At 40.9% G+C, this 24,455-nt stretch overlaps 1 protein-coding gene across 3 annotated transcripts in view; it reads left to right on the top strand.

Annotated features, from left to right (window-relative positions):
- ENPP6 (ectonucleotide pyrophosphatase/phosphodiesterase 6) overlaps nt 1–24,455 on the top strand; it is a 113,287-nt gene that overhangs the window by 57,014 nt on the left and 31,818 nt on the right. For all 3 annotated transcript variants that reach the window (XM_033104862.1, XM_033104861.1, XM_033104860.1), the window contains exon 3: nt 17,441–17,552. In XM_033104862.1, the coding sequence (XP_032960753.1) occupies nt 17,441–17,552 (112 nt within the window). The remainder of the gene's footprint in view (nt 1–17,440; nt 17,553–24,455) is intronic.

Genomic DNA, 24,455 nt, shown 5'->3' on the forward strand with positions numbered 1-24,455 from the left:
TGAGGCCAGGCCAGGCTCTATGGTTCAAGCTGAAGAATTTATTCTTATCCTGAGAGGAATAAGAAGTCATTGGAAGATTTTAAGGAGGAAGGTAAGAGTATCATACTCGCATTTTGTCAAGACTACTCTGGCTTCAACATGGAGAATGGAACATAGGCATCCACAGTGGATGGAAAAGGGGTGACCAACCAGTCAGGGAGTTATTGCACAAACCTAGGAAAGAGGTGAGGGTAGCTTGGACTAACAGAGGTGGTGAGAAATGGATGAATTGCGGAAACTGGCGATGGATTGGATTTGGGCTTAAGCGATTGAGCCAAGGCTGGGGAGAGTCTTGTGCTGCTACGGTAGTGCCGTCCTTCCCAGGTTTGCCAGGAACTCGCCAGAGCATAGTGGAGGAGGGGGACCCAGAGGGAAGGGTCCTGACTAAGGGAAGAAAGGGGCCCAAAGTTTGTGCTTCCTGTATTAAATCAGTGCCCAGTAGAGAATGAGAGAATGCTGGAGTCTTGGCTTTTGTTGGCTGAGGGCAATTCTGCCCTCATTCCTCCTAGGCCTGTGCCACATTCTTGGTTGGTGCCAAACACCTCTTGGTGGGTCAGAAGGCAGGTGGGCTCAGATGCTTCTACTGTGCCTTTCCCACCTGGACTGGTGGACCACCGACTGTCTGATCTGCAAAAATCAGAGGGGTTTCTGCTTTGTTGGGACACAGAGGTGGCACTTTCATCCCACCAGAGTCCTTTATGTGCAGAGAGCCCTGTCCTCCTGTTCTCCCTGCTGTGTTTCCAGAACTTCACTGAAGCACTTGAGAGAAATTTAAAGCAAAGAGCCAAAACATGGCTTCTAGACCAATTCAGTCACTTCCTTGCTGGGCACAGTCACTTAATTTCTCCAGCTGCATCATTTGTCCAACAGGGATGACCACATGTACCTCTCAGTCTTGCTGGGCATGTGAAAATGAGATAAAATATGGAGAGTATTTGACCAGAGTACATGTTCAATTCGCCCCCAACCCCCAGATTCTAAAATGGGAACTTCAGCCTGTGCCCATTTTCATGAGTCACACAGAGGGAGTGCTCTGACCCCCAAAATAGAAATTCTTGAATTCACATCAAAAATTCAAATGTACCCTTGCAAAGATCACAAAGTGAAACATCAGCCCTATTTTAAGTCGCCAAGAGAATTCTGGGACAAGCCATCAGGGACAGCAAGGGATACGAGGGGAGTGCTCGCAGGAAAGCAATGGACAGAGGGAGCTAGCTATTGGGTCATCGGAGAAAGAAAGGAGGACAGCGGCTGGCTTTGTGATGCCTCACGGATGGAGCAGAAACCACGGACAGGGTGAGTCATACACATGACCACATGTAAAGGTGGAGCTTAACGCCAGGCAGTGTGGCCACGGGACTGGCCCCTGGCTGTTGGCCCAAGGATTGCAGAGAAGTGGCTTTGCGGGGCCCACATGCCCAGTATTCACTCCTGCTCCCAGCTGTTCCTGAGAATGGCCCAGAACCAGCTCAGAGGTTGGGAAGACCAAGGTCCCCTGGACACATGGGGGGAATGGACGGTTTGTAAGATTTGGAGATCACAGGCTTGGATTTGAGGGGCTGGGGAATGGGGAGTCACTGGAGAGGTTGAGCAAATGATTGCAGGGCTGAACTCTGCAGTAAGGGGCTTATCGCTTGGCTTCTTGTAGCTCAAGATGGGCCAGTCTGTTGTGATCCAAGTACCAGGAAACCACCTGCTCAGAGAAGGAGGCTTTTGTGGGGAATACCATGTGGTACAGAGGCCAAAATGGCTTCCCGTGGGGGGAACACGTTGTCACTCTAATAGTGTAATCATTTGCAAGATTTAGATCACCTTGAAGCATGAGTTGCAGCCCAATCGGGTATAGGAGGGGGCCCGCAAAGGCATCATTCCAGTAGCAGTCATTCATTCCTCACCTGCTCCCACTTGGAAGGAGGGCAGGCCCTGACTCTGGGCCAGATATTTTTCCCCATCTAAAGCTAACAAGCAGATGCAGACTAAAACCCCACCTTTGGCCTCATTATGCCTTTGCTGTAGTAACACCACTGCCTTCCTAAAGCAGAGACTCAGCCGGGGTCAGCCATATATTCCTTCTCACCCTGGTTGCCTGTTAGTCACTCGGAGGCCCAGTGAGTCATTTTCAATTGAGTTTTTGTAATCCCATCTAATGGAGGAGTTTCTCCTCATCTCATTTGTCTCCCGGGCGTGCTCTCTGCCCCTGCACACAAGGCCAGTCTTCAGTGGAGTCCTGCGTTCAGGCCAGCCCACAGCCCTCTTTCTACATCAGAGGAGAGATGTCGCCAGAGGTCGCCCAGCCCTGTGGGCCAGGCCAAGCCTGGGGAAGGGTCTCTGAGATCAAAGAGCCCGCTTTCCCCAAGGACTTGTTCCCACAAGCTCCTGTGCCTCAGATGCATTTTCCTGGAAAAGGTTCCATGTTTCTAAGTGAGTTAATTGGCTTAGCTGTTTTAACAAGCTCTCTTGAGACATGTATTCAACAGTTGTACACCTGCCTCATATCACATAAAATGCAGCTCATAGGGGTTATTGTTACAAGATGTGTCAAAGTTGGCAAGCGGAGCTGCATTTGGAAGGAGAGACCTGTGCTCTAGGAAGTTGGAGAAATGTGAATTTTATGGGCTCAACTTGGTGGTCCTTGGAGAGAGTTGCCAGGAAGCAAGGATCATGCAGGAAAGCAGTGTGCACAGGAGGAAAGTACCAGAGCTGGGAGAGCTGACTACGAGCCAATAGGGAAACCTTGGGACATTCACTTCTCCCATCTGAGGCCTTTGTTTTCTCAGCTGTAAAACAAAGGCATTTGATGTAAGGCTGCCATGAAGGGCTGGGAAAGTTGTGAGTTGTGCAAGGATGTCACATCCATGAGGCAGCGCACACATTGTAGACGTCCTAGATTTGCATCTTTATTTCCGCAATCTTTTGGCCCATGGCAGTCAAGTGTTGTGACAAAATACATACATTAAAATAATTTTCTGACGATGGAAATTAAGTGTTTTGAAGAAGAAATGCCTCAATTTCTTCCCACAAAGGTGCTTGAACTTAGTGGTCGCCCTCTTATATTTTCTACTCTAACGCTGTATGTTCTATTCTAGATATATTTATTAGGTTGTAGAAGAGGATACTCACTCAGCCTGAGGTGGGAATATCTAGCAGGAAGGTGGACTCTAGACAGAGATAAAATGAGGTCCTGAAAAATGAACCCTAATTAAAGGCAATTCCCTTCAAAGTTCCCTGGGAACGATGAGGAAACAAGATGGAGTAAAGCCAAAACATGCCCTTGAAGTGGTTGTGAAACCAGAAGTGGTTATGCAACCAGGAACCAAAGCTCCTGTTTGATCTTTGAAACTTCAAGATCCAGGCCATTGCCTTAGTTTCCCCACAGATCCCTGTGCTTTCCTCAGGCACGTTGCAGTGACCTCAGCTGATCAGATTCCGTGCTCCCTATGAAGCCATGAACTGGCCGGGAGGCAGCCAGAGGTTGAGCAGTGCACCCACTTTCACAGATGGCGTCTGTGGTAGATCCAGAAAGGGACCCACAGACCTCTGATTAGAGAGCTGTCTCAGGGGCTCCACAAAACATCCCCCTCCAGTCTGCTGATTTCCATCAGAAAAAGACTAAAGAAAACAAAACAAAGCACCCACACTAATTCCCCTAGGAAAATTAGCTTTGCTCTCTCTAACACTAGCGGTTTTACTAATTTCATGTTCCATGCATTATGCCTGTTATTTCTTGTTGGCTATTTTCCTTGTCAGTCATTTATTCATTCTGGGTTGTAAGATTAGAGGTAAGGTGAATGTGTTTGCCTTTGAGACGTCATCGAGGAAAGACCATTCAGGACAGAAAAAGCAGAATGATTGCACTGGTCCCAGTTTCTGTGCACTTTGGTACTAGTCTAATCCTTCCTCAGGGTCACATGGGGGTATATAGTTACTATCCAAAGTAACCATGTCTGCAGGATTTGCATTGCAGCGTACAATTGGATTAAACAATTTTCTGAAGGGACAGAATGCATCACTGATGAAGAGAGGTCAGGGCAGCCAGTAATGAGCAGAACTGACAAAAACATTGCAAAAATTTGTCGAATTGTGTGTCAAAATCGTCAGCTGACTGTGCAAAGCATAGCAGACCAAGTAAACATCGATAGAGAAACAGTTAGGAAAATCTTAACTGAAAATCTTGGCCTGAGAATGGTGTGTACAAAAACGGTCCTGAAGGAACTTACTGATGAACAAAAAGCAAAGAAGAGTCAAAGTTTGCCAAGACCTTTTGGAGAGGCAAGATGATGTTTTGGGCCGTGTTATCCCTGGTGATGAAGCAAGGGTGTACCAATATGACCCTGAAACAGAGCGTCAAAGTGCACAATGGAAGTCAGTCAATTCTCCACGACCAAAAAAGATTTGTCAGTCCAAATCAAGAGTCAAAACTATGTTGTAACCTTTTTTGATATCAGAGAAATTATTCATTATGAATTTGTACTAACTGGACAACCAGTTAACCAAGTTTATTATTTGGAAGTGCTGAAAAGGCTGCATGAAAAAGTTAGACGACCTGAACTTTTCGCTAATAATTCATGGCTCTTGCATCACAACAATGCACCAGCTCACACGGCACTGTTTATGAGGGAGTTTTTAGCCAGTAAACAAATAACTGTATTGGAACGCCCTCCCTACTCACCTGATCTGGCCCCCAATGACTTAGTTCGTTACCCAAAGATAAAGGAAATACTGAAAGGAAGACATTTTGATGACATTCAGGACATTGAGGGTAATACGATGACAGCTCTGATGGCCATTCCAGAAAAAGAGTTCCAAAATTGCTTTGAAGGGTGGACTAGGCACTGGCATCAGTGCATAGCTTCCCAAGGGGAGTACTTTGAGGGTGACCATAGTGATATTCAGCAATGAGGTATGTAGCACTTTTTCTAAGATGAGTTCATGAGCTTAATTGTCAGACCTCCGATAATCAATAATAAAAAGAAAATTTTAAATTGTTGTATATTTAGAAAATAACCAGAGACCTCTAAATAACTCATGGTTCAAAGGAGAAGTAACTATGGAATTTAGAAAATATCTTAAACTGAGGGATACATTAGTATGTATGTTGTAGTAGGATAAGTGGGATGAACCTAAAGTCATGCCTAAAGGGAAATTAATATTCATACATGCAAATATTAGGTAAGAACAATAAATGAAAATCAATGATCTGAGTCTCCATCTCAAAGCAAATTAAATTCCACCCAAATAAATAAAAGGAAATAATAAAGATAAGAGCAGAGATGAATGAAATAGAAACCAAATATACTCATACACTAGAAAGAACTGATAAAGCCACATTTGTTTTTAGAAAAACTAGTAAAATGGATGAAACCTTGACGAGGCTTATCTGGAAATAGAGACAACACAAATAATCAATAATAAAATAGAAAAGGGGGCATCAGCCTAGAACCTACAGACATTAAAAAGACAGTAAAATAATATGAAATACATTATGCCAATGTATTTGAAAATGTAGATAAAATAGACAAATTTCTGGGGGGAAATTATCAAAGCTTACAAAAAGAAATAGAAAATTGGAATACTTCAATATCTGTTTTTAAATTAAATCTTTACAAACTTTCCCTAATAGAATGCCACAGTATTAGATGCCTCTACTAGCAAACTTTTCAAATAGGAAAAAGGAGCATCAATGCTGCCCACATTCTTTCAGAGAAGGTATAAAGACAAATCGCTTTTGTAATGAAGTGAGCATAAGCTTGATACTAAAATGTGACAAAGGTATCGAAAGAAAGTCAAACTACTTAATAACCTTTTTCATGAACATAGATGTAAATATTGTATAGCATTAGATGGTTGTTTGAACTACATACATGTATGTATTTCCAATTTACCTATCATACTTTTTTGAAAAGATCACTTTTCATTACTGTTCTAAAGTGACTCCCTTGTCAAATCTAAGTATTGACTATAGATTTGTGGGTCAGTTTCAAGAATCTCTAATCTTTTCCTTTAGTCTATGTGTCTATGCTTGCAAAAATACCATTTTGTGTTCATTTTTGAAGCTTTACAATAAGTCTTTATGTCTACCCAATGGGGTAAATCTTCCTGTTTTGTTCATCCGACTCAAGATTGCCTTTGCTATTCTTAACTCTTCATTTCCATGTAAATTTTAGAATCAACCTGTCAGTTTACACACACACACACACACACACACACACACACACACTTTGGAATTTTGATTGGAATTACAATTGATATACTTATCGTATTAAGGCTTCCAATTCATAAACATAATATATTTCTCTACTTTTCAATGTCTTTTTACATTTCTCTAAATAATTTTGTATATAAAAATTCTTAAGTCATTTTTATTAGATTTATTCCTATATCTTTTATGCTTTCATTCTATCCTAAATAGTATTGGTTTTTAAATTTTGTTTTCTAATTTTTGTTCCCAGTACACATAAATACAATAACAATTTTCTTTTTAATTGTTGTCCCTTTATCCCTGTACTTTCTGCCATATCTGCCAAGTAGATAGGGCCTTTGCTACAATATTGAATAGAAGTCATGGCAGGAGGCCTCCTTATCTCATTCCTGAACACATTTTACCATCAACTATGATGTATGCTGTAGGTTTTTTTGCTAACTATTTTGTATCAGATTAAGAATGTAGTTTACTAGTTACCCAAGTTTATTCTAATAAATCCTAGCTTAGTTTAAGAGTTTTTGTTATAAATGGTTTTTGAATTTTATCAAATACTTTTTATGTGTCTACTGAGATGATCAAAAGATTTTTTACCTTTATCCTGTTGCTGTTGTGAATTATACTGATAGAATTTAAAATATTGAAAATATATTTTATTCCTATCATAAACCAAATTCAGTTTGTATATATGATTCTATTTATGTATTGATTTTTGAAAACTGGACATTCACACAATAGAATTTTTAGGACCTAATCTGTATATTAGAAGGAAGTTGGAAGTTAACCACTAAAAAATACATTTTTGGTTTCTTCTTACAAAAACAACAAATATTTATTTTAGTAAAGTTAATTCAATTGAATAAGCAATTATAAGAATATAAAAATCAACCACGATCCCTTCTGAATCAGCTAGGAATTGTCTACTGCAAGTAATAGGAAATCTTACCTAACATCGAACAGTGGATAAACCAGGCAGTCTCCCAAGGTCTCAGTACCTCAAAGATGCCTTGCACCCACCTGGTCATTTCACAGGGTGAATAGATAAGTGGGATTGTGTGTCCTGAGTGAATCTCTCCTGCAAGGAATCAGAAAAATGGAGATTACATGTAAATATCTTAAGACGTGAAAAGTGGTTAAAAGGGCAAATGATTTACTTGTATTACATAACAAGAAGTACTTTTGTGTGGTTTACCTGCTTAACAATGTCTTAAACAATTCCAAAAACTTAGGTTCTTTATACACTTTTACTCCATTTTTGCATATTAATCTTTTATCTTCATGCTCATTGACTCATGGTTTAAAGATGGCTACTGCAGGTAGAGAGCATGTCCTTACAACCTGCATTCCAAAGCGGAGAAGAGGGAAAGAGGCAATGCTAGTAACGAAAGCAAAGCTTCTCACTCTAAAAGCCTCAGCAGATCAAACTGCCAGTACTGGGTCACCTGACCATTTCTGGCCACAAGGGACCGTGGGGAGGTGAGAAAGCTTTCCTCTTTCTATGGTAAGAGATGGAAAGGGAAAAGAAAGTTTAGAATGATTTTGGTTTAGCCAAAAAAAGTCTACCAAACCATCAGTTTTTTCTGTGTATTTATGAGTCCAAACTGATGGTTGCCAGATGGGAAGGGGGCTGGGGAACAAACAGGATGAAAAAGGGGAAGGGATCAAGAAGAACAAATTGGTAGTTACAAAATAGTCACAGGGATGTAAAGTACAGCATAGAGAATATAGTCAATAATGTTGCAACAACTATGTATAGTGCCAGGTGGGGACTAGACTAATCAGGGGGATCATTGCATAAATTATATAAGTGTGTAACCACTGTGCTGTACACTTGGAACTAATATAAAATAATATTGTATGTCAACTGTAACTGAAAAAATAATAATTTTTTTAAAAGTCTACCAAACCAGCCACCCAGATTTTACCCTTTCTTGTATTTTGTTATATTCACTTCTACTCTTTTTGTGATATAAATATGCTTTAAATATTTACCAAAATGAGATCATCCTTTACATACTATTTAGTGGCCTTTTTTTTAACTTGAAATATTATGCCAATAAATACAAATGACACAATGATTTTAACGACTGCATGGTATTTCATTATTTGGATATACCATAATTTAACCATACCTCTATTACCAAATATTTAAATTGCTTCTTAATTTTATGTTACAAGTAACATTGCAATAAAGATACTTGTATTACAACTTTATTTTCTTAGAATATCCTTCTAGAAGTGATTTCCTTCAAAGCACGCATATGATAAAATTGTATGAATATTACCTAACAACCTGATTCTCAATGGACGAGAGAGACTTAGAAATCCATACCTAGGTATATACCTTTTATTGTTTTTTTTTTCAAACGCAGGTGTTAATCCATAGTGGACAGTGAAATCTATTTATGGGTCGATAATCACTATTTTTTTAAAAAATGCATAAAAAGAATGGAATAGAACAAGAAAGTATCATCATGCATTGCTTATAGTTTGGTGCAACTTTTGTTTCCTCTGTGAGTGTGTGTGTTTCTGTACTTGTCATGAAGCAATATGAGTATTTTGCCAAGTTTTAAAAACATTCCCACAGAGGAACTCTCATTCATGCCTCTTGAGTTCCAGCATTGATTTCTTACTTCTATTTTTGTTAATTGCCTTGATAAGAAGTTCTCTCACAGTAATAAACACAGTGGTGATTAGGTGACATTCGTAATTTGCTTCTGACCTAACTGAAAATACATCCCAGGAAGTTGTGAAATGCAGGATTTTCTCTATTGTTAATAACTAGCCTGTCAGTGAAATTTTCATTTCCTCTTTACATCATGTTACGTAAAGTTTTTCTTTTTTATTTATAAGGAGTTGGATATATTTTTAGCTATTTTTATGATTCCTAATTTTATTACTGTAGTCAGATAATATGCCTTGTGGCCTATATAATTTCTGCTTTTTGGAAGTCATTGAGATTTTTTTTTTTTTTTTTTGTGGGCCAGATCAGTTTTTCCAACTGTTATGCTTGACAATAATGCACATTCTATAATAATAAGATAAAATTTTCAATGTCTTTTGACTCCAACTTATTGATATAACATTCAAATCCTCCATATCTTTATATAGCTATATCTTATATATTTTATATAGATATATCTTATATGTCTGTTATTCTTTATATTTTTCTACTTACAAAAAATGTTTGCTGTGAGACAGTATGCCCTGTTACACTGGCAGCAGCCTCCTACATCTCGTGTTTGCTGTATCTTCGGATTGCATCATTTTCTCTTGTATTTGATTTAATCTTGTGTTGCTTTGTGCATCATGGCTCCTAAGTGTACAAAACCTACTGCCAATGTTGCCAATAAGAGGCCCCGCTGAGTGATTGACTTGGAAACAAAATTAGAAGTTTTTTAAGGCCGTGGAGGTGGAAAATCTGTGATGATTAGTGCTCGCTAGTCAGGCGTGTCCCATTCCACTATAGCTCTGATCTTGAAGCACAAGAACAAAGTGATGAATGCTGTTAAAGGATCTACTTCATTGAAGTCAATGAGACTAACACAAATTTGAGAAGGGCCTACATCAAACATGGAGAAACTTCTAATGACCAGAATTGAAGACCAGACACAGAAGCAACAGGATCCCTCTCAGCAACAGGATGATCACGGCCAAAGCAAAACATTTGTTTGCAGTGTTGAAAGAAAAGACTGGACCCGAATATGATGTTGAATTTACTGCTAGCTCCGGGTGGTTTAAATGATTCAAGCATCATTATTCATTACATAATGTGAAAGTGAGTGGTAGTCTGTGAGTACTGATGTGAAGGCAGCTGAAGAATTTTTGGAAACTCTACATCAGCTTATTGTGAAGGAAAATTACTTGCCAGGGAAAATATTCAATGTGGGTGAAACCTCCTTATTCTGGAAACAGATGCCTGAAAAGACTTTCATCCATAAGAAGAGCAAGTCAGTGCCAGGTTTCAAGGCTTTTAAGGACAGGGTAACGGTTTTGCTTGGGTGCAATGTTGCATGCTACAAATTGAAACCCTTGTGTGACCTGGCACAGTGAGAGCCCCAGAGCCTGCAAACATATCAATAAGTACACACTGCAGGTATACTACAGGAGCAATAAGAAGTCATGGATGACCCAGCTCCTCTTCCAAGACGCCCTCCTGAAATGCTATGCCAGTGAAATGGAGAAGTACTGTTTGGAGAAATAGCATACCTCTCAAGATTTTACTTATTCTTGATAATACTCCTGGACATCCTCCTTTTATTGGTGCTCGTCATCTTAATATCAAAGTAAATTTTCTCCTTCCAAACACCACCTCTTTTGTCCAACCAATGGATCAAGGAGTTAGCTCAGCTTTTAAGGCCTGCTGCCTGAGGGGGACCTTTGCTCAGTCTACCACGCAACTGAGGGAGACATAGAAGACACTGATGCAATTCTGAAAGGATTACATCTATGACTGTATCAACAACCTTGCTTGGGCTTGGGGTCATGTCCCCAAAGAGTGTATAAATGGCATCTGGAAGAAGACAAACTCAAGAAGTTTGTCCATGACTTCAAAGGATTTGCCAAGGATGGGGAGGTTGCAAAAATCAACATGGTTGTGGTTGAGATGGCAAACAAACGTACCCTGGGTGTGGATGAGAATGCCATGGAGGAGCTCCTACAGGTGGTACCTGAGGAGCCGACTAATGAGGAGGTGTTGGAACTGGAACAGGAACACAGAGCTGAAGAAGAGGCAAGAGAAGACGAAACTGCAGCAGAAGAAAAAGAATTCCCAAGAAAATTCACAGCAGAAACATTTGCAGATCTCATCAAGCTCCTTAAAAAGTTTGAAAACATGGACCCCAGGACCGAAAGGTTTTCGTCAATAGAGAGGAATGTTTATGCTGCATTCTCTACTTGCGAGCAAATCTATGAGAGAGAGAGAGAGGGAGGGAGAGAGAGAGAGAGAGAGAGAGAGAGAGAGAGAGAGAGAGAGAGAGAGAGAGAGAGAGAAGGAGAAGAAGAAGAAGAAGAAGAAGAAGAAGAAGAAGAAGAAGAAGAAGAAGAAGAAGAAGAAGAAGAAGAAGAAGAAGAAGAAGAAGAAGAAAAGAAGAAGGAGAAGGAGAAGAAAAGGAAGGAAGGAAGGAAGGAAGGAAGGAAGGAAGGAAGGAAGGAAGGAAGGAAAGAAGGAAAGAAAGGGAAGACAGAAAGAAAGAAAGAAGTTAAGCAAATCACCATGGACATATTCCTGGAAAGAGTAAAACCTCCTCAAGAAGAGCCTCAGGCATGTCCTTCAAGAGGTTTTCCAGAAAAGGCATTGATTTCATGGAAGATGGCAGCTCCATTCATTATTGCCCTGAAGACCTTCCAGTGGGACAAGATGTGGAGGTGGAGACAGTGCTACTGATGATCTTGACCCTGAGTAGACCTCGGCTAATGGGTGTGTTTGTGTCTTCTTTTTTTTAACAAAAAAAGTTTAAAAAGTAAAAAATAAATTAAAAAAAAATTTAAATTGAAAAAAGCTTATAGAATACAGATATAAAGAAACTATTTTTGTAAAGCTGTACATGTGTTTGTGTTATTATAAAGGAGTCAAAAAGTTTAAAAAATTGAAAGTTTATAAAGTAAAAAAGTTACAATAAAGGTTAATTTATTATAAAAAAAGAATTTTAAAAATCAGTTTAGTGTAGCTTAAGTGTTTGTAAAGCCTACAGTAGCGTACAGTAATGTCCTTCACCTTACTCACCACTCCCTCACTCACTCACCCAGAGACACTTCCAGCCTGAAAGCTCCATTCATGGTAAGTGCCCGATACTGCTGTACAATTTTGTATCTCTTATACCATATTTTTACTGTACCTTTTCTATGTACTATACACAAATACTTACCAATGTGTTACAGTTGCCTCCAGTATTCAGTACAGTCACATGCTGTACAGGTTTGTAGCCCAGGAGCAACAGGCTATACCATATAGCCTAGGTGTGGAGCAGTAAGTGCGGTCTATGATGTCACACAATAATGAAATCACCTAATGACGCATTTCTCAAAACATAGCCCATTGGTAAGCAAAGCATGACTATACTAGCTCTTCCTCACATTTGCCCTGTGACAATGGGGAGATCTCTTCACCTTTCTAACTCAGTTCATCATGTGTAAAAGAAAGGCCTTATCAACTACCTTACAGGATTCGTAAGGATTATACCAAGTAGAATGTATTATTAGCACTGGTACATTGTAGGAAGTCAAAACCAGACTGTTGTTGTTGTTGTTATTGTTATTATTAATTTTTGTACACTAACATCTTTATTAATATTATTTACATCTTAATACAAAATTATGCACATCAGAGGTACTCAATTAAATTATTATTATTTTAATTTTTGTGATATAATTTACATACAATAAAATGAGCAGATTTGATATATTTTCAAATCACATGTCCCTGTGTAACGTCCACCCAAATCAAGATATCATCAACAAGACAAATAGTAACACGTGTTGGAAAGGCTGTGGAGGAAAAGGAACCCTCATACACTGTTGGTGGGAATGCAGACTGGTGCAGCTGCTATGGAAGGCAGTGCGGAGGTTCTTCAAAAAATTAAGAATAGAATTACCATATGACCCAGCAATCCCTCTCCTGGGTATCTATCCAAAAAATGTGAAAACATTTATCCGTAAGATGTATGTACTCCAATGTTCATTGCGGCTTTCTTTACCATGGCCAAGACATGGAAACAACAAAAGTGTCCTTCAATAGATGCTTGGATAAAGAAGTTGTAGAATATATACACAATGGAATACTATTCTACCATAAGAAAACGTGAAATAATACCATTTGCGACAACATGGATGGATCTTGAGATTATTACGCTGAGCAAAATAAGTCAGACAGAAAAAGTCAAGAACCATATGATTTCACTGATATGTGGTATATAAAACTGAAAACAACAAAAGAATAAGACAAACAAATGAAGAAACAAAAACTTCCAGACACAGACAATAGTTCAGTGGTTACCAGAGGGTAAGGGGGGAGGCGGGTGGTAAATGAGGGTAAATGGGATTAAATATATGGTGATGGAAGGAGAACTGACTCTGGGTAGTGAACACACAACGTGATATATATAGATGATGTATTACAGAATTGTACACCTGAAATCTACATAACTTTACTAACAATTGTCACCCCAATAAACTTTAATTAAAAAAATATATAGAATTTTTCCATAGTCATTCCTCCTTCCAGTCAACCTCTGTCCACCTCAGAGATAAATGCTTTCTGGTTTGTATTGTCATAGATTAGTTTTGTCCGTTCCCAGGCTTCATATAAATGTAACCCCACCACGTATACTCTTCTGTGTCTGTATTCTTTTGTTTAGTATATAATGTTTATGAGATTCACTCATTGTGCAGCATGTGTCAGTTCATTCTTTTTCATTGTTGAGTAGTATTTCATAGCTTAAATATATCAAAACTTGTATTTCCATTCTTCTATTTAAGGATATTTCGGTTATTTCCAGTTTGAAGCTATTATAACCAAGGCTACTATGAACATTCTTGTACAAGTCTTTTTGTGGACATATGTTTTCATTTCTCTTATGCAAATTCCTAGGGGTGAAATTCCTGGTCCATAGAGTAGATAACTATTTGACTTTATAAGAAACTATTGAACAATTTTACAAAGTGGCCACCATTTTACTGTCCCACCAGAAAATTATCAGAATTCCAGTTGCTCATGTTCACTTTCATTTGGTGTTTTATAGAAATCTACTTTGATAGATAACCATATCAACTTGCTCATATTTATTGTTGTATGATATACTTTTTTCCATCCCTTTCTTTCTAACCAGTCAATGTATTCATATTTTAAAAAATTTTCTCTAACTCAAAGCATGTATTTGGGTCTTGATTTTTCACCCAGTCTGACCATCTCTCCCTTTAAAATAGTTTAGTCCATTTACATTTGATGTAATTATTGATATGGTTGGATTTAAGCCTAGCATCTTTGTATTATTTTTTTATTTGTCTTGTTTTCATTCCTCTGTTGTTCCTTTCCAATATTCTTTTCCAGTAATTGAATACTTTTAGAATATTATTATAGCTTCTCTATTGACTTCAGATTTTATCATTTTTTATCTAATGGTTATGGTAGACATACCGACATACATCTTTAACTTATTCATGTTCTACCTTGAAATAATATTTTATTACTTCACAAATGATGTTAGAGTTTTTAAATTTTATAATGCCATTTGTCCACATATTTACTCTTTATATTCTTATCATCATCTATTTTACTTATACATATGTTGTAAACCCCAGAATATATTGTTATTAATTTTGCTTTACATAGTCAATATTATTTTAAAGAAATTTATTTTATGTTAACCCTTTTGGTCAGTATTTGTGTCATCTATGGATCTGGTTCTATTGACTATTTTTCTCTTAGTTACGGGGCACATTTCACTGCTTCTTAATTTAGCTGATGATTTTTTAATTATGTGCTAAACATTGTGGGAAAAATAACAGTAGAAAGTACAGCAAATGATATGTTGCCCCAGAAAAGTTCATGCCCCTTCCTAGGTCAGGCTTCTGGGTGGAGGTGAAGTCAATCTAATCTGTAGCTGAGCTGGGGCTTTTATGAAGCTTTAGTTAGATTCATTTTGCCACTAGCTTCATATGTCATGAGGGAAGATAAGGAGTATCCCTTTAGCAGGTCTTGGAATCTATCCAATGGATAACTTTTTATTCTTTACATGAAGCACTTATGCTGCCAACCTTTTGGAGCACGGAGGAGTCCTTTTTCCCTCCAGCATGGTTGCCAACTTTATGCAACTTGGAAAAGCTTTCTCTACCCTGATGTTCTTCTTTAGCCTTTGACAAGCTGTTGTCTTGCACTCAGTGAATGGTTTGTGTACTTTGTGGGACTTTCTCTCCATTCTCCTCTCCCATCCTTAGCTTTTGGTAGAATGCTGCCATGGCTCTTGATTAAGTTAAATTTCATTGTAATTTTTAAAACATAAAAAAATTCCCTAACAGTGTTACAACAGATCTACTTTCCCACATATTGTCTTCAACTTTACTATAGAATTCTATATGTAATTAGTCAATAAAGAAATGGTTTGTTAGGGTGGTGCAAAAGCAATTGAGATTTTTGCAATTATTTTTAACCTTTTAAACCGCAATTACTTTTGCACCAACCTAATATATCCTGCTTCAATCTGAGGCAAGTGTAAATTTCTCAGGTGAACTACATTTGTATGCCAGTGTTAAGTCCAGATTCATTTTAATCCAATAAAATGTTAAGAGAATGTATGATTGATAATATTAGCAAACATAATTATTATACAAAACACATATGGTTTGATATTAATGTACAAACACACACAAAAATGTGCAGTTTCTTTTATCTGCAAAACCATGGTCAAAATTCCATTACTTGCAAACTCACATAACTATGTATCAGATGTGCCAGAAGCAGATAGCTGGCCACATTGTATCAGGCTGTTAATCTTTTGGAGGGTAGGTAGTGTCTTATTTGCATTTGGATTGCTGTCACTGAGCACAGAGGGGACACAAAGTATGGCTCTCATACGTTGTTGAATAAACAGCTTTGAGAGACATAATAAACATTCATAAATAACCTTCAACAGATAAAACACAGGCATCTTAAGTGCTATAACTGATCAAGATTCCACTGGCATTTCTTATGATAATGAACATTTTCCAAGAACCCATGAGCAGGATTTACTCTTGGGTCATCGAACCTGTTCTTCCTATTCAACAAACAAATCTTGGAAGGGAACTGCTTGCCTTCTATGTCTCTCTTAATTGCCTTAGATAGCTTTGCTCTCCATGAACCCAAGATATCAGGCAGAAAGAGATGGAGTCTCCATGGAGCACTCAGAGCTTGCTACGGTATGCTGGATTAAGGAATTCTTCTTGGAGGCCGCCCCACCTTCTAATAAATCAGCTGTAACCAACTGTAGACCAGATGGTTACCAGCTGTAACCAGATGTACCCAGGAGTGGGGTTAATGTGTTTCTTGACAGAGACACTTCTTTCTCCCCACACTCCCAACTTGTCCCACTTTTACTCACTTCCACCTTGGAAATCATTTTCCCTGAGCTACGAGAAAGCTCACCATCTGGTCCCCTGACACCCCTTGTCTGGAACTTTATTGTGCTGACAGTTCTCCGCACACACCTTATTGTTTCTCACTTTGAACTTTTGCTTCTGCTGCTCTCTTTGCACACCCCACTCCCCTGACACATTGGCTAGATGCAGTCTGTAAGATGGAGTCCAACGTGGGGATTTAAGGAAGGCTTCCAGGAGGAAGTGCCCTTTATCTGAGCTCCTACACCATGTAGTAACTGCGCACCTCCATTAGACTTCACATGGGATACTGTTTTCCTGTATGTCTGCTCCCACTGGACTCCTCTCTGGGGCACTCCAGGATGGAGACCCCGGCCGATACATTTCTTTTCCCGCTAGGTCTGAACATAGTAACTAGTTCATAGTAGGTGCCCAGTGAATATACCCAGTTAACTGAAACTGGCTCATCCTTCTCCTGTCTTCTAATCTGATAATAAGTTTGGGTCTTTTCCTCATGACAACCACTTCTAGTTTTCAGAGTCTGGGGCCATAGCAACCCCAAACATCTGAATATTTTATTCTTTTACTTCATTTTGGGAGAGGCAAGGTCACACAGCTCAAAGTCCTGGCTTTTACTCAGTGAATTTGTAGCTTTACTATCTAGTGCCATACCCTCTAAGACTCAGACTAGTGAAATACTTATTTTATTATTCCTGGACTAGTCAGATACTACCTAATACTTGACTCCAGAACAGGAAATGATACAGTAAAAGACTTAGTAGTTATGAAAAATCTATAGAAAAAGAAATGTTTTAATAGAGACATTTCTGTGTACTAATTAAAACTTTTTTTGTTTCCACCTTGGGAATGTGGGAAAAATGATCGTTAACCAACTTTTGGCTTGTCCCTGTCAGAGGACACTGTGTTGCATAGGAACGACATTTGAGAACCTCTGCTCCATTTAAACAAAATTATCGTTAAATATGCCACTTATCAGCAATAAGTTCTTTTATTTCATGAAAACGGACAAAAATTTTATTTTGACTAATGGTGCTTGCTTCCCAGAATAGGCTCATAACCCTACCTCGATTATTGAAGAAAATAACCATTTACCGTCTTTTTCCTTCTTAGGCTGTGAGGTTGAGATTCTTGGTGTCAGACCCACTTACTGCCTAGAATATAAAAATGTCCCAACGGATATCAATTTTGCCAATGCAATCAGTGACGCTCTGGACTCCTTCAAGTAAGTGTTCTAGATTCTTAGCCATACCACTGTCCTTCTCTGTCTGCAGGACCAATAATGAATGCTAATGTGAATTAAGAAGGTATAGGTGAGGCAACATCTCAGAGAGGTGCTGAGCCTCTTATGTGGTAATCGTTAACCATTAGCAGAGGGTAACTGTGAGTGAGTCATTTCAGGTAGGGGTGCCCTTTGGAAATGTTGACTGTAGAGTAAGAAAGTCCCCAGGGGTCTGGAGCTTTCGTCTTTGTGTTGATGGATAAGGGAGAAGCAATATGAACATCAGCATTTCCCTAATCCTAATTTAGTGAATGCCTGTATTTCAGAAGATATTAATAAGTATTTGGCAAAACGGGAGCATCTATGGTGAAATAAGTTTGGAGAATGGCTTACTCTCCCCTCTTCTTGGAAATGTACAGAGCACATTAGCATATCAGAACACAGAACTTTAATTTTTCTCCCACATTTGGAACCATGGCACGCAGTTTGAAACATGCAGAAATTAGTAATGCATGCGATACTGAATTGCATGCGAGAGTCTGTCGGGGAAGTGACCAAGACAGGTCAGGACAAAGCCTCAAGTCAGTCTCAGAAATCACAGGAAGTGGGAAGTCAAGACAGGAGACCAGGTGGGGGGGCTACATGAGAAATCAGCAACCAAGAGGCTGAGGATTTTGGAGACCCTCATGTTTCGGGGCTGGACATGGAGTCCCCTTGGCTGCTCAATGGGTCTCCTGGGTACAGTCAAGGCAGAAGACTCATAATAACCACAGTGTGGAGCAAGGAAGGACTATCACCCTCCTAAGAGAAAGAACCTGGCTTCAGGCTGGGCAGACCCTGAGAGCCAGCATACCATAGGCACAGTGGACAGACCGCCAGCACTAGCCACATGAATTGACCTGTGACTAAGACCGTTCAGAGAGAGCTGGACAGTTAGGAGTCCCCTTCTTGCCACCACTAGCCCAGCCATTATGGGGAGCAAGAATCACCCCCACGGAACTTTGAAAGGAGAAAACTACACCCTTGCCTTCGTTGCATCTTAGAATGATTCCAACTCCATGAAAACCTACCAAGAAGGTCCTTTGGGGCATATGAACCAGGCTGTAATTGACAAGTTGGAGAGAAAATAAGTCTAAAATACTTACAAACTGAGAAGGAACAAATGAAAAGTTTAGGGAATTGGGGGAAGGCAGGGTCTGGAGGAAGTAACCTTTCAATAAATATTCTTCACTCTACAGTTTGTAACTTAGGTTTGTTATGTGATTCTGCCTCCTACCTATGCTGCTTTCTTTCTCTTGCCCACAAGCGCTGGAAAACCACACATATGATGAGCAGGAATGCTACATTGCAGCCTAGCTTGTGCAAGCAGAGCAGAAGGACATGGCACACAGAGCGGATGAGCAGAACTGGAACTTTGGGAGGGCTCTATGTCTACACAAGGCTGCTTCCAACATACCCAAAATGTTAGCCATCCCTACAGCCATTGCCAGGCCAAATATGAAAATTTGGAACATAGCTGTCATACAAACACCTCCAAATAATGCAACACTCATTTGGCAGTGTAGTCTTTTTTGCATTCATCTTTTCCTGACAGCTGAATGGTCTCTTACTGTGTACCACCCAGTGAGTACACAGGAAGAGAAGCACGGAGCACACAGCCATGAGAATCCCAGCTCAGCATGGGCCTGCGAGCTGGCCAGTCCAGGCAGCCTTCGCTGTCCTGAGCACACCAGAATGCCAGAGGAACAAGTGCTGGGCTCTGTTTCCTAGACAAGTTTCTGTTTCTGCTTCTCTGTTTCTAAGGAAGTTTTTCTTTTTATCCTTTACAAGCAACATGGCATAGCTATGGGACACTGGGGAATCACAGCTTTATCTTGGAGCACAGCATTTAGAAATGGGTTGGATGATGATGGTGGTGGTGGTGGTGGTGGTGGTGGTGTGTGTATATGCATGTGTGTATTTGGAAAGGTATTGGGCTTCCCTGGAGAGAAAAAGATACAACCAACTGGAGGCCCAAGAAAGTGACCCCAAGCTAAACCTCTGCATGGTGTGTTCTGGTGCTACCACATTACCCAACTCTGTAGTCATCTGTGTAAACAGTCTTGAGATCCAGGGGATGGCATCCACATAGTCCACCATGTGAATGACGCCCCTGGAGCTGGGCAGTGAAGGCCTGGGCAGGATGGAATCAGGCCAGTGCAATTGTTATGTGGGGTCTTCGTACTGCAAAAGTTAACAGGACCTCCAGAAACAGCTCCTTTGAATAGTGGGTGGAGAGATGGAGACTCACCATCTCTACAACTAGTCAGGGCTTGAAGTGAAAGAGAGGAAAAAGAAAAATAATTGGCCAGATGATGCTTACTGCCTGTGGAAGACAATAAGATGATTTAGGCTGTCCCCCAAACAAAAAGGAGGCACCTCCTTCAACCAATCTATATGTTATTAGAGCATATCTCATTTCCTTATTACAAAGTAGAATAAAGGATCGATAATTGTGAGCCAACATTTGACCAGTCTAGAACAATCAAGACCACTTTGCAAGTAACAGTTTGTTCATGCAACAATGTGACTCAATAGAATCATTAATTCTCTTGGTGTATGTATTTATTACAGATGTGTAATTATTTATCTTTCCATCAGACCCAAATGTAGCATATTTAGAACTCCATATTCACCTCTTGGATTCTTTTCAGCTCTGTCTCAAATTCTTAGCTATAATTTGAAGAGCACTTCGAGTTGCCACACACAAGTATGCACACACACACACACACACACACACACACACACACACACACACACATACACACACACTTCTCCCGGTCAGTACTGCTTATAGAGTGTCTTTGTCCACTCTGCTATTGGTTTGAGGAGCAAAGAGAATGGACCCAAGATAGACAGGCTTTGACAGAAGGTGGGAGAGACAGTAAAGATCTTGAACATGGAGACCTACCCAGGGACAGTATTTCAGCAAAGGGTCCAGGCCAGCCAAGAAGCTGCACATGTCTGTGTAAGAAGAGCGAATCAGCTTCCACGTGTACTTGGGCATTGCCTCTATGCTCACAAAGCTTTAGTGGCCCAAGCATAGCCTTGTCAGAAGTTCCCTTTGCACTTGAACAGCTTCAGCATAGAGGAAAGGAGAAGGGGAAAGGAACTGATGTGTCTGACACCCATCCTCGAGCACTGTGTCAAAGGCTCTATTGCTCTTGACCCATTTTGCTCTACGTCAGCTGCGCTGCGTAGGTGTTCTTCCCCCTTCAAAGAGGCCACTGACTCTGACAGTTAAATACCTTGCCTCAGGTCTCACACAGCTGGTAGGAGGCTGAGCCAGAGCCCCATTCTTCCAGGGGGATTGGGACCAGTCTCCTGGGGCCTGTCCTGAGTGTGAAGTAACTGAAAACGACTCAGAGTCAGTTCCCCAAGTCTTCCCCCATCTACACCCACACCTCCAAGATGCCCTGAAATGGAATCGGCTGGGAGAGGAGGTGGGGGTTGCTTCTTTGCAGTTCTCTCCAGGGTCATGCTGGGTCTGGCGCTTGCGCAGGATGGAGGTGGAATGGCGGCCTTGGCGGTCTGGGCAGTGTTTTCTGTGTTCTGGCAGCACCCAGCCCCAGTCACAGGTGCGAGGGGACACCCAGGCAGCACTCCTGCCCGCATTGCCACCTCACCTGTCGAAAAAAGAAAGCAGATTATGATCCGCGTTACTTAAACCATCCTCTTGAAAGTTCTGTTTGCAGGATGCTCAGGCTTCGGCGGGCAGAAATAGGTGCCTGGTGTTGGAGCCAAATAAGCCTGAGGAGCTCCTCTGGGGGGCGTGGGGACAGATGCCCGCCTGGCCTGGAGGGCCAGCTGGATGCTGCTTCCAGGCTGGTTCAGGTGGACTGACTGATGCAGCCTCTCAAAACAGTTGGTCAAGTAAGAGTTGGGCCATGGGAGCAGTGGACGCAGCTGCTGTACTGTGTCAAGCACCAGGCGAGGTAGACAGCTCCAAAGGAATTAATTCCTCCAGGATCCCAGAACCTCCATGGCTGCTGGTGCTACTAAAGGAGTGGATGGATGACGAGACAGTTCTTTCACAGGCCACGGGGCAGTCAGCTCCAACGTCCTGGCCTTTTCTCTCCTCCCTGTAGACTCTGAGGAACAGGGGGTGAGAATACAGGCTCGGCTGTGACTGGCTTCTCCCCTCTGCTTGCCACACACGGAAAAGACATCTAGAAGCATGTCTGTGTAGAAAAGAGAAACAGGAGGTGTTTCCCTTTGCCTCCCTTTTACTGTGTGTCAAGCACTTTACAAACCCCAGCTCATTTAAAACCCAGTATAGCCCTTTGAGGAGGTTTTTCAGATGGGAAATTGAGTCTTAGCGATACTTAGAGACCTCCAGGTTCGTAAGAAGAGAAGTCGGAATTTGAACCCAGATGTGTCGAGTTCCAAGGCCCTGTCGAAGGATAATTTTCAAAACTAAAACTTTGTCATGTGCTTACTACATAAATATATTAGAATAAGACCAAAGTTCAAATTAACTTATTACTGAGGGAATCAGGAGATGACAAAGCTGGTTAGAAAGAGAATTTGAAAAACACACACGAAGAAAAAGAATGATTGAGAATGTATAGGATACGATTATTGTTAGATGCAGAAAGGCTTCATAACTTAGGGGGGAAACCAAACTATAGCATTTGGAACTGCTGTCTCTCTCAGACAAAAGCAATGTCATCTTCTCAGTTTCCTACGGGTTAACAGCTAAGTTTAGAGTCTGGGTTCTAATCGGTGGTTAAGTCTGATGACCCGTAAGCAACCTTATTAGACACTGCTCTTATACAACACGGAAAAGACAGACAGGTTTTTTGGGGGGCCCTTATTTTTAAGTTTTGGATCATTTTTCTTAACAGTCAATAACTTCAACCATTCCTTTAAATTGCCTCCATTTCTCTCTCCCTAAGTCTTCTCTCTTTCCAAATCACTTCTGTATGGAAAATGGATGTGACATTATGAACTTTTTACATTGAAAAGAAATCTGGACAAAATCTTAAGGTGATTGGAGACTTGAGTGTCCCTGAAACCCCAAGGCTAGGGGCCCCTTTCGGCTCTCAGGTAACTGGGCTGATGGCCACATGTCCTTCTGGCATGGTTCCTGGACCTTAAAGCTATAAATAGCCAATAGCAGATCTGCAGACATTTCCACCCATCGCTCCTCACCCAACCGCTCCGTTACAAATGAGCTGACCTGTGATGGAGACCAGATCCATGTGGAAAACAGCTGGCGACCAAGAATTTGTCAGCTAAACTCTAAACAGGCAAGAGCTCTCAGCCCCTGAAGACTCAGGTCCCTAATGAATTAGTGAGACTCCAACATCGGAGCCTTTCACAAAAGGCACGTGTATAAATCCTGGATTTGCAAGCATCCCAAATCCAGTGTTCCTGGCATCTGGAGTTGACAGCTTCCTGACACAAAGCCATCAGATACATCTGTGAGAATTTCTGGCTTTCTGATCACATGGAGGTTTGTGAGTATGGCAAATAGCCTAAAAGAAACCAGCCCAGTGGCCGCTGTAGTAAAGTGAGGTGTCTAAGATGAAATGACCTAAAAGCATTTCACTGGACTTTACTACAACAGGAACCTTGTTTGTGCACAACAAAGCCCCACTCTGGAAGTATGATACCTAAACATAGGCTATACTGTGTGAATCCCATATCTGGGCTGTGATGGATGCAAGTACATAATGCGGCTACATGCTGAGGCTTGTCCAAGGGAATGACTTCCGGAAGGTTCCACCATGTTCAAACATAGTGGTAGAGGAAGCGCCATCTATTCATCAGCGTAATGAACTTGGGCCTCAAAAAAGTTTTGGGTGATTTCAGGATGAAAAAATCATAACTCAGAGATGGACCTCGAGTGCCATGGGAGCACCTGGCAGGGCCACCCCCCCGAGCCTGGACATCAGAGCCAGCTTCCTGGAAGAGGCAATGTCACCCCTGGACCTGGAGGACGGGCAGGAGCTGTTTAACTCTGGTCATGTAAACCACAATTGTCTGAACCACCGTGGCGCTATTTGGCCTTCCCGAGGATGCTGGACCCGAGGCTCAGCAGGCTCTGAGGAGACACGCTCTTTCATTCCTTGTGTTCCAAGTGTGGGGAGGCCACAGCAGGAAAGACCATTCTACCGTGTATGTGTGTGTGTGTACGTTTAAAATACAGCTTTTCAAGAGCAATTAGGCCATCTGCTCCCAATATTAATTATTAACCCGTGTAAAGTCTAAGCAAAGGAATTGGCTTTCATTTCTTGTCCACTGCTTCTGTTTTATCAGTTACGATTACCACTACCATCATGACCATCAACATCATGACCAGAGTTCTGTTCTGGTGCTTTGTGGGGAGCTTGTGGGCAAATCCAGGGCTGGGGAGGAGGGTCATGGTGGAAAGCACTGCCCGAAGGAGGAAGAGCATATTAATATTATATGGCATTTGTCTCCCCTTCCTGACTCCATACGCCTCCTACTCCAATTTATATCACTAGTTCCTCGTTATTCTGATCCCAGCATCAAGGGTTAAGTAGCTTGGATTTCTTCCCCCTTGAGGAGCAGAGAGAATGGACCCAAGATAGACAGGCTTTGACAGAAGGTGGGAGAGACAGTAAAGATCTTGAACATGGAGACCTACCCAGGACAGTATTTCAGCAAAGGGTCCTTAGTGCTATGGCCAAGAGGAGGTGTTTTTCCAGAACCGGGGTCTTTCTGGGAACCTTACAAGTCTGATCACTACTAGAATTCACTCTTTTTTTTTTTTTAAATTTATTGGGGTGACAATTGTTAGTAAAATTACATAGATTTCAGGTGTACAATTCTGTATCACATCATCTATAAATTACATTGTGTGTTCACCACCCAGAGTCAGTTCTCCTTCCATCACCA

Source organism: Rhinolophus ferrumequinum, chromosome 4, assembly GCF_004115265.2.
Source record: "Rhinolophus ferrumequinum isolate MPI-CBG mRhiFer1 chromosome 4, mRhiFer1_v1.p, whole genome shotgun sequence".
NCBI lineage: Eukaryota > Metazoa > Chordata > Mammalia > Chiroptera > Rhinolophidae > Rhinolophus > Rhinolophus ferrumequinum.